An 11,423-nucleotide genomic window follows, 5' to 3' on the forward strand; every position below is an offset into this window, starting at 1 on the left:
CTAGTTCATATCACAACTCATACGTTATGCCAGAGCTTGCCGAAACTACGCAGACTTTTTGTATCGCACTAGAACTCTAACAAATAGGCTTCTGGAACAGCGTTATGTTGCTACAAGATTGAAGTCATCACTACAGAAGTTTTATGGTCGTCATCATGAACTCGTGGATCGTTACGATGTATCAATCTGCACCATGAAAACTGATTTATTCAACGTGTCATAGTTTACTTTTCCTCGTTTGTCTATCCCGGACTTGACTTTTTTATGAGCAACTCGGCGTGTGTTTCTAGAAAAGTAGAGGACGCTTACCCTACCGGTGCACCTGGTCTATGATCCCAGTTTTTAGTGGACTCCGAGTTGCCCATTTGCTTTGGTTACGTTGTATGTATGATTTTAGTTACTTCATGTTCTTTGTTGCATATGTCTGTTTTACATGTCTGGTCTTTACATTCTTTTAATTACCACTATAACCTTGGTTCCCTTGATTACTCTTCCAATAAATTAAATGACACTAATAAAAACTTGATAATTTTTTTTTATCGGAAGTAAACTATGTCTTGCATGTATTTTATCACAAGTATTTTGATAATAATTGAATAGATTCAACTGTGAGGAAAGCATTTTTTTTTATAAAATATAGAGTTTTTAGTTTGTTACTGCACTCAAATCAAATCAGTAATACAAAACCCCGAAAAAACACATGTAATGCATATATACCAATGTGAATTATATGCAATGAGTTAATATGCGTCATTTTCACTACAACAACATGACTCACTCATCATAGTTTTTCTTTCTTCTTTCGTCTAACCTGGAGTTGACTTTGTATGACAAGCTCGGGGGTGTACGTATTATTTTTTGTTATTTTATGTTCCATGTTGTGTTTGTCTGTTTCCTATGTCTGATCGTTGACTTTGTATGACAAGCTAGGGGGTGTACGTATTATTTTTTGTTATTTTATGTTCTATGTTGTGTTTGTCTGTTTCCTATGTCTGATCTTTGTCCATGGAACACGTTCTTTTTATTTCCGCTAGAATCTTGGTTCCCTTGATTACTCTTACTAAAACCACTTTAAAACTTCGTTAGTTTTTTATTGTTCAAATCAGCTGTTGTAACATTATTGTAAAATATATGTATTTTGTAAATCTAATTACAGATTGCCCATTTACTCTCAATAAGTGATATTCATCCAGTTGTACTGACCATAGACACAACAAGTGGTGAAGTAACACTAGAAGGTGTATCAGATGTTGTAGTGAGTGCAAAGCAAAGCATTATTGATGCAATGAGGAAGTTTGCTCACGTTAGACATTGTAAAGCAGAGGCCGCCATTATACGAGAACAAGTACAGTGGTTTCTCAAGGTCAGTGAAACAACATACAAAATATCGTCGTTATATTTGACTTTGTTCATTGGGACAATACTCAACTGTTGAACCAGAGGTTTCAAAGGGTATTCACCAGCTCAGTAGTCAGACCTCTGGTCACGAACTATATATGATCATACATTTTTACCAATAATATGCCATTTCACAAAATTCTATAACCTAAAATACTGAATCTTCATTTCTTATTATAAACATGGGATTTGTCGGTGCTAAATCCAGCTTCCTATCTCGCTGTTTTTTGTTCTAATGCTGCAAATGAGAGGTTACGCTTTAACAAGTATCACAAAGCAATTGACAAGTATCATGATACTTATTAAAAACGTTGCGATAATGTCATGATGTATTTCCAAGCATCACGATGCTTTAAGATCGTTGACTTCAGCCGTGGTGCTTTAACTTCCATTGTGATGCTTTGTCTTTTCAATTGCATCGTGATTCTTTGCTCCAACGCCGTCGGTATTTCGTTCGCTTCGGCATCACGGGACAATCATGATTCCTAACTATGGCTACGTAATGTATTGAGCTTACAACCTCGTATTTCAATGGATAAAAGTGATGGAAACCGTGAAATTCAAGGGTCCATGTGGGACTTTTTTCCAGAAAGCAGTCTTTGAATTTCATACATAGGATAATTGTAAATAGTTTACTTGTTGAACCGTTTAAATTATTCATTGAAACATGATCACACAGTTTAAAATCTAAAATATATAATTTCTTATTATGCCAGTTTTGTTATAAAGGGGTTTCAATGGCAGTTAATATCTCGGGAATCTTAATACATGTTTAATTATTAATGGTGTAAAGTAGTATCATTATCTTTTGCATTATCGTATTTAGTATTTAAGCAAATATACTGACAAATTAAGAAAATGCGTCGGCTACCTTTTTTTAAAGATAGTACTTGTTAAGAATCACGATGCTTTTATAAAGTATCGTTGTGCTTGTAAAAAGTGTCGGATACTTTTTAAAACTAGCATGATGGCAATACTGTCATGGTGTAAGTATCGTTATTTTGGAATGAACGGACACTATGCATAAAAATCAAGAGGTTGCAAACTATGAGAAATGGTTTCCCTGTCTAAATATGAATTTAATACAAATGTTTACTTAATCGTATGTTTTTTTAATGTATAGGATATTGGTCCAACTGGTTTACCAGAACTGATCCCTTACCCAGATATGATAAATATGTATCTGGAAACAGCTTACAAGGGAGAATCAGGGCGTACTGAAGTGGAGTTTAAGGATGACCAAGGAGAAGAATATGTCATTGTATTGAAGGATATGACAGAATATTTAAAGAAGGACAAAAGTAACAAAGTAGACGTTATCAGAAGAGAAAAAGTACAAGGTATCACTCTCACCATGTTTTTGTTATTTTAATGGGTGGATACATAACTGCTGTTATTAAAAATAGAACATAGGAGTCTGAAGGCATTGTTTGCAAATAATTCAGAAACCGTTGCCATTTGCAAAATTCTGGCAGGAACATATCGTTCAGCATCAATCCACGAAGCTATGCCGAGATTTTTAAAACGATTTGCCAACTGATGTAGGGGTTGTGACCCCTGAAAAAAAAACTATTTTTGACATTTTTCGCATGTAAAACCATTTTACAGAATTCAATAAAAGTTGGCATAATTGTTCCTTAGGGTATTCCACCAAAAATGACTGTTTGGATTTTTGATCCATGAAATAACATGACCTCTTAGTAAAAATAGTACACGGGGGTCAGAAGGCAGTGTTTTTGCAAATAACTGAAAAGTTGTTGGATTTAGCAAAATTCTGGCACGGTTCTACATCATGAAACAGACCTTTCCCAAAATTTTCAAAACAATTCCTTATTTGATGTAGGAGTTACGGCCTCAAAAACATTTTTTTAAACTTTTTTTTGCATGTGTAACTTTGAAAATCTTCTCTAAAACTATTAGCATTATCATTAAATGAAAATAAGCAAACCGATTCTTTAGTGTATTCTGTTCGAAATGACTTGTGATTTTTAAACTATGAATAGATATGGCTGTCTATACCAAAGACGGAACATAGGAGTCGGAAGACAGTGTTTAAAAATAATTCAAAAACTGTTACCTATAGCAAAATTCTGATTCAGGTCAGAAAAATGCTATTAAAATCATTTCCCTCAACAAAACCAATCTTGACACTCCTTTTTCTGACCCTACCTCATCATTATACAGACTTGTTGCCATCATGTTGGATATAGGTTTCCTCAGACTCTTTAAACGAGTTTGTGTGAAAAGTGAAGATGAAGAAAAACGATCATTTCTTCCACTATTTCTTCTCTACAAAGGTATAGATACAATTAACTTGGCTAACATCCTCCATCACAAAAACGTTACCAACAACATTCCCCCATATTTCAAAGACATATCCATACCAATTATTTCATATTCCTATACTTCACCCATTGCATCCAAAATTTTCAATCATAAAAGGCTATAGCAGAACATCGAGATTGATTGTTTGTTTGTTTGTTGGGGTTTAACGTCCGAGCAGCAATATTTCAGCTATATTCAGACGATGAACATGAAATTGATGACAAAATGAACATGAAATGATGATGAAATGAAAAAGGGATGGGACACAAGGACACTGGGGTCGACAAATTTTGATTGCCACTGGAAATAGGGAAAGGTGGGTAGGGTCGGGCAATTTAGCCTCCTGTGGCAGAGCCCTATGGTTCCTACTCCAGGAGAATACCACAGCAGGGTTCTTTAACGTGCGAGGAACGTGGCATCTTTCCCAACACAGTGCACCACTATGGTTTGCGGTCAGGTTTTCCGTATTATAGCATAACAACCCCAGCATGTACTACGCCAGGGGTACCCCATTCCATCACCTGGGGCACACATCCCAGTAGCCCCCGGCTAGGGTTCTGAGCACTATTTAGTCGCCTTTTACGACAAGCTTAGCGCTGCTGCAGGCCTATTCTTTTAACACCCGGACCTCCACGGGGCCCTCGAGATTGAGAACTTCAAGGCTAAACCACCTGACTGTTCTTGCAAAAACTCTCCATTCAAATATGGTCCTTCTGGTCACGATGTTACCGGAGATTTAACCATCATCGAAAACGAATCTCCTTTCTGAAGGACCCAGGTACCGTGAATCACGTTCCATAAATTGGAATTATAACTTTAAAGTTCTTGTGGATGCCGTGGGGGACTATGCAAGAATCCAGGTACAAAGACCAGACATGAAAAACAGACATACACAACAAAGAACATAAAGTAACTAAAATCATACATACAAAGTAACAGGGTTATGTTTTTACAAATACAGAAGTTTTATGGTCGTTTTATGGTCTGTTTTCCATATCTGGTCTTTGTCCCTGGATTACCGCTGTAACCTTGGTTCCCTTGATTATTCTTTGACCATTGCTCTAGTTGACTCTTCCATTTGACTATTGACAGTTTATCAATTCGGTAATTCTGTTATTACACTACATTTTAAGCAGAAAGTCTCCGATCAAAGCATCATTTTCTGCCGTTTCCATAGTAAATTTGATAATAACAATTTGTTTTGTTTGTATTTTTGTGTATCATATGTTAACGTAAGATTTTCCATTAACATATTAGCATTTTTTAACATTTCCAAACCAAATCATATATATATATATATATATATATATATATATATATACTAATCAATATCAAACTTTAATTGAACAAAGTTCTACGGAAAAACAGGCCAAAATCTTAAACGGCAGAACTAATTATGGCATTAGTTATGTCATATTCATATAACTTGTCAAATTAGTTGCCAAATAAGCAACTAAATACACAATTGAATAATTTAATGATAACAATCCCATTTTTCAAAATTTAATAACTTTGTTGTTTTACATCCAATTTTTGTTCTGTAAAATGTTTCTAGTAGTATAATTCATATTTGTAACTTTTACTTGAAGAAAATGTATAGTCATATTTGTACGTAAACCTCTATTTTAATATATATAATTGTTATAAAAATTTTATGGTTATACAGTCTAATTACTGGATATTTATGTAAAAACTACATAGATAAATTGAGTTTTGTATACAATTTAGGGAACCAAACGAATTTTTAAATTATCTTAAAAAATGAAAAAGTTATGATAATTTAACTTTGATGTCCCATGCCACTTAATGGATTTTTTGGCAAACCAAAACCAAATCACAGGTAAGTGATGACATCACGAAGAACTCTCCTATACTGATAACTAACGATAAGAATAAAGACCGTCTTCAGGTATAATCAACAATTTTATATTACCATTCAATTCAGTGATTATATCAACGTTTTGGTATACATTAAATTGAAGGTGGTGCTGGAAATATAGAAGCCCCTCCAGAATGGGATGATCAGGGAACTGAGACAATTAAGGTTGTCCCCCTCCGTAATTCATCACCAGAATACCAATCTGTAGAAAAGAAGTTTATAGATTCTGTTTTCAACGGAAGGAAGGAATGGGCCATTCAGTTCAATAAAAAAACACTAACGGTCACAAAGGTAAGATATGCTCGCTATATATAAACGTCTCAGAATGTTGCGACTCTATTCACTACACTGCTCCATCGAATCAAATTTTGGTCGTTCCCTCCGCGGGACTTGAACTCGTACCGCTGTGATATCTATGTCAACACCGCCTGCACAAGTCCAGCGCCATAGACCACTCGGCCAGCTAGACTTGCAACACCTATATATAGCCTAGCTGGCCGAGTGGTTTAGGGCGTTGGACTTGTGCAGTCATAGATGTCACAGCGGAACGACAAAAAATTTGCATCACAAATTTGACAGTTCTAACATCGTTGGGAATTTTTCAGACCTTTCTATATATAAAGGAATCTGCCAACCAGCAAACTTAATGGGTAGTCATGACAATGCAGCACAAACAAAACAAAAGTGTATTGCAGGTGTTTAAATGATTCTACCTGTTGTTTATGAATTAAATTGTTGTATTTTCAGTATTGAAAATAAAAGTATATGATTATCCTATCAAGACTTATAGCAGCTGTATAGCCATTATGTCAATTCATCACTTGGCCTCAAATACACTGCGACACATAGGTGATACAAAAACAGGGATAAAGGGCGAGGTTTAATAGTCCGACCCAAACTTCGATGTTTTTCAAGTCAAACATTCTTCCTCTTTAACAAAGAGTTTTAGGATCAAATATGAAAAGAATTTTGTAACAAAACTAGAAAAAAAAACTGAACAAAGCTCCCTAACTTGATATCCCCACTCCTCCATTGGATAATATGCACCTTTTGACCTCCATCTTAATTTGGATAAAAATCTTAAATAGCTTGTTGTCAATGACACATTTTATGATAAACATGATAACTTTGATTACCTCTAGTCGACTACCTATTCATTTTGAAGTTGGAATTAAGCTTTTTTTCTTATAATGGCTTACAAAAGCAGGTACAGTTGCAATTAGATTATGGTAGTTGAATCTGAAAACTCTGCGGTTTTCTCCATAATCTGATTAACTGGAATAAATTGTTGAACGCATGCAACTTCATGTTTGAACTTGTTCTTTGTATTTTATATTTTTGACGGGGGTTGACATTATTGTTATTACTACAAAGTGTTTTGTATTACTGAAGATTGAAAGAATTCAGAATTTGAATTTGTGGCGAATGTATGCAGCAAAAAGACACTTAATGGACAGTCAGAATCCTAAGGGCACACAAAACGAGAGAGAGTTGTGGCATGGTACACCTGAAGCCGCTGTCATTAGCATCAACTTATATGGCTTTAATAGAAGTTACTGCAGAGACAACAGTCGTACGTAAAATATAAATTTGTAAAAAAATGTTTTGTCTCAACAATAGTTTTAATTGTTTTGAACTTTTATTGTTTTTAAAGGCATATATAGATAGTATAAACTAATACAGACACGTTTCCTGACAGATATTTTTATTAAATACCAGTCTTTGTCGTGTATGTCAAAAACTCACCGAGCTCACTTTATTTATTTCCACTTAAACAGTTGCAACCCACATAACAAGTCTTATGTTTTCATTCGGCCATTGCATTTTTTAGATAAATATTACATAAATTGTATATGAAATTTGCTGCAGTTATCGTTCTTGATTTGGTTTGATTTGCTTCAATTACTGGGAGATGAATGCATGTTTTCTATTTGAAAAAAATACAGATCTGAATACATATATGTCGTAACGTGAAAAAATAGCATATGCTTAACTAAAAGGCATCGTTAGTTCAGTGGGTTATCAACTCTACAAAAGGCAGTGTCTGAACTTGATTTGGATCGACTTGTACTTAAATAAACACCTTACAATATGAATTACTTTATTCTACAAAACGCATACCTTAATACGAAATAAAACCTTTTTTTCAGACAGCAGACTACTAATTATGACCAATGAAAGAAAAATCACCCAAGATCATTTTCTATTGGAAATAACATTAGCAAAATTAACTGCGCTAAATTTTCTCTCACTGGCCACACTTCAGTGTGCGGGGATGCTCATATCGCCATCTCCATACTATGTCTGACAATTTCTGACGTTATCCAGATGTTCATACGCTTTCTTATTCCCTTTTCTACTGTCCAGTTGGGAGGAGAAAATAGTATCCGTTCGTGTTAACTTCAATTTTATGTTTCAGGACTTTTTAAAATAGATTTCCAGATTATTAGATGTCTCAGGCAATATCAACTTTCTCATTGATGGGTTGAATATCTTTTATTTCATCTACTGTGTTCTATTCATATTGATGTCAAATATGTTTTCTCTAACTCCTGTATCCATGTTTTAGAGAACAAAGCTGGGTAAAAAACGAATCACTTACATTTGTGTTGTTGGTTTTGGGTGTCTGATTGCGCATTTACATGCAAACTAGTTAAGAGAATATTCGCGAATGTTAGTTATTTATTTATTTATTTATTTTTATTTTTTTTCATTTTCGAGAACCTATAGCACATGAGAAAAGCATCATCAAAATCATCATTAGATGAATACGCGATCGTGTTTGCGTTCATGTATACGTGTATTGAATTTGCTACTTTAATTCGCATTTCCTTTACACATCAATTATACTAACTTGTATTCCAATAGAGCTTGGATATATCTTTTCCAGAATTCTAACTTTCATGAATATGATAAAATGAACTGGTTGAATACAGTAACCGACACACTCATTATCATTTATAACCGAACTACACAAATACATTTGTTCAATCTTACCTTAGTTTTTAAAACTGTCTACCAACATTGCAGTTTAAGCTAGATTCGTGGACTTGATACTCTCTCAAGTCATCATAGCCTCTAGTATTGGAAACCTAATGATAGTTTGAACTATTGTAGACTAGGCAAAGTATTCTGATTTGTTTTTTTTTTAATTGCGTATCTTGTGACACATATCGGTGTCGCATTGTATTTAGTATTTCAACGTCATGAAGATGTAAAAACGTAAAACAGCCAGAGAAAAAAATGCCTAAAAAATATTAAATGAATGAATGCCTATTGTGCTAATTTTCCTAGACCAAAAAATGTTCGCGCAATGACGCGATATTTTCACGAAATAACGTAATACTTACATGAATTAACGCAATTTTTACACTTAATATCGCGATACGTTTGCGATTTAATGCCAAAAAAAAATACTATATGAGGAATGTCAAACAGGAATTAATCTTAAGAAAAAAAATATCCGATGATGGATAAAGAGATTTTTATATATTCCTATATATATTGAAGCGTATGTTGCTCTCGTAGTTTTGACATTATGATAGGTGAATTTGTACATTACACCTTTTATATTTTAAAACCAGATCTATATCAATGTATTTTGGGTTTTTTTTTATTGTAGAAGCGTCGTTTTAGAGAGGTTTCTATTTTACATTAAATGCTGAGATGTTTTGCAATGTATTTTGTTTTCTTTTTATGTAGAAGCAGCATATTGGGGTGAAGGAGTGTATTTTGCAGCAGATGCTTCCTACTCTGCTCGGTCTTGGCTAGCAGTTGGTACAGGTGGAAACGCAGTTGTAGGGGAGCACAATATATATTTATGTAAGGTGTTGACAGGAGTAACAATGAAAGCGAAAAAGCATCAAATGCTACGTTATTTACCTGTTAGACAAGATGGTTCTATGTTGAATTACGATGCATCAACAGATTCTGACTACACTCCTACAGTTGAATATGTCATTTTCAATGACACACAAGCGTATCCTCAATATCGCATCAAGTTCAAATACTAACTGAATTTTGTGGTAGAATAACTAATAACGTGAGATAATGTAAACTAAGAGTTATATCTGTCTTTGTTGACATTTGAAGCGCGGTATATTCCCTTTTATAGTTTGTTCATAGATGTTTTATTTGAAATATAACTGTGTTTATAATTATTTATAATTGTGATCAAGACTGACAAAGAAGATATTCAATGGAACAATAATATGTACTCAACTTATACACTGAAAATGTAGAGAAAAAAATATTATTACGGTGTACGTTGAACATTATATATTTATTTTATTTTATATTATTTATTTTATTATTTTTTTTTGTTTTTGCTCGTTTGTTTTTGTTTGATTATTTAAAGATGTTCTTCTTCGTTTAATGTTGTTTTTTTTGCAGTGAGGTTGTGGGATACTTATATATTGAAGTATTATATATCGTATTTATTTCATATATTGTCTTACTAGGTTCATTATTTATGTCGTTGTTGTATTAGTTTTGCTTAGTCTTTGCCCCTTGTGTTACGAGTTTTGTACTTGATTTTAACAATGATTTTTTTTATATTTTACTGTAACACTTATAACCATGTGTCCCACTATAGCAATGATATGATTGCCCTTGGTTTCACTACCACAATGATTTCTCTTGGTGAACACACATGATTTCTCTATAACAATAATTACCCTGAAGTTCACTGTTACAACGATTTCTCTTGGTGATAACCCATGGTACAACTATTACAATAATTACCCCGAAGTTCACTACCACAATGATTACTCTTAGTGATAACCCATGGTATAACTATTACAATGATTACCCTGAAGTTCACTGTTACAATGATCACTCCTGGTGGTAACCTATGGTGTAACTATTACAATAATTACCCAGAAGAACACTGTTACAATGATTACTCTTGGTGTTATAATCACAATGATTACCCGTTGTCCCTTGTAGAAGGAGTTTTGTATTTTACTTTAACAATGATTATTTTATTCACTATGACAGTGATACTGAATATGCATTTTTGCTTGACTGTCTATCAATATGTAAGTGGAGTTTAACTGTGTGATAATATTGTGGATAAACCTTTTATTGAGTTTTACAAACTGTAACTTCGAAATTAATATCGCGTTTAAATGTGATTTATACTTTATACTTTTTATTCCTTTATTGTATTTAAACAGAGAATATTTCAACTAAACATGATGCATATGTGCAATGATATCATGATGCATAACATACAGTTTAATTTACTTCTTTAACATTAACTTTGCAGTGATTTTTTTTTTGCCATGTATGTCTTTGTCATTTCTCTTGCCGTCTATTTTTAATAGAATTCTGAATTATCGCAGAGATCAATTAAAGTATGTGATTTTTATTGTTAAGGTAAAATTATGACCTAATGACTTAAAACCATTACACGCCGTTATTTTTTTTTTCTTAAAAATTGAAACAAAATACATAAATTACAATTGCCCAGTTGTTCTATTAATTTCACTAAAACATTTTTTTATAATGAACCTGGTGTATGCCCTAGAGTAGACTACTTGTGGGAACAAATTGTGCACCATTGTTGGTCGATCTGTTTCTATATTCCTATGAATCTAATCATTTACTGGATCTAGTATCGAAAAAAAAGCAAATGGCATAGCCCACTCCTTCAATTCCGGTTTCCTATAATTAGATTATGTTAATAATATTAATTTCAAGGAATACTTACATTTGATCTCCCTGAATAAATTTGAAATTAGAAATAACAGATGCATCTTCTGCTTCATACACAGTATTTATACATGATACAGGGACGTTTGATTTTAAACTTTAATTC

The 11,423-nt window shown here is 33.4% G+C and overlaps 1 protein-coding gene across 5 annotated transcripts in view; it reads left to right on the top strand.

Moving 5' to 3' along the window:
* The window catches only part of LOC148621970 (protein mono-ADP-ribosyltransferase PARP14-like), a 37,911-nt gene extending 27,037 nt beyond the window's left edge, over window positions 1-10,874 (top strand). For all 5 annotated transcript variants that reach the window (XM_088571391.1, XM_088571394.1, XM_088571392.1 and 2 more), the window contains 5 exons: window positions 1,157-1,363; window positions 2,522-2,738; window positions 5,706-5,893; window positions 6,995-7,175; window positions 9,305-10,874. In XM_088571391.1, the coding sequence (XP_088427517.1) occupies window positions 1,157-1,363; window positions 2,522-2,738; window positions 5,706-5,893; window positions 6,995-7,175; window positions 9,305-9,615 (1,104 nt within the window). In that variant the 3' untranslated portion in view covers window positions 9,616-10,874. The remainder of the gene's footprint in view (window positions 1-1,156; window positions 1,364-2,521; window positions 2,739-5,705; window positions 5,894-6,994; window positions 7,176-9,304) is intronic.
* The last annotated feature ends 549 nt before the right edge of the window (window positions 10,875-11,423 follow it).

This window comes from Perna viridis, chromosome 3, assembly GCF_037379345.1.
Source record: "Perna viridis isolate PV_CMFRI_1.1 ecotype Kerala chromosome 3, ASM3737934v1, whole genome shotgun sequence".
Lineage (NCBI taxonomy): Eukaryota > Metazoa > Mollusca > Bivalvia > Mytilida > Mytilidae > Perna > Perna viridis.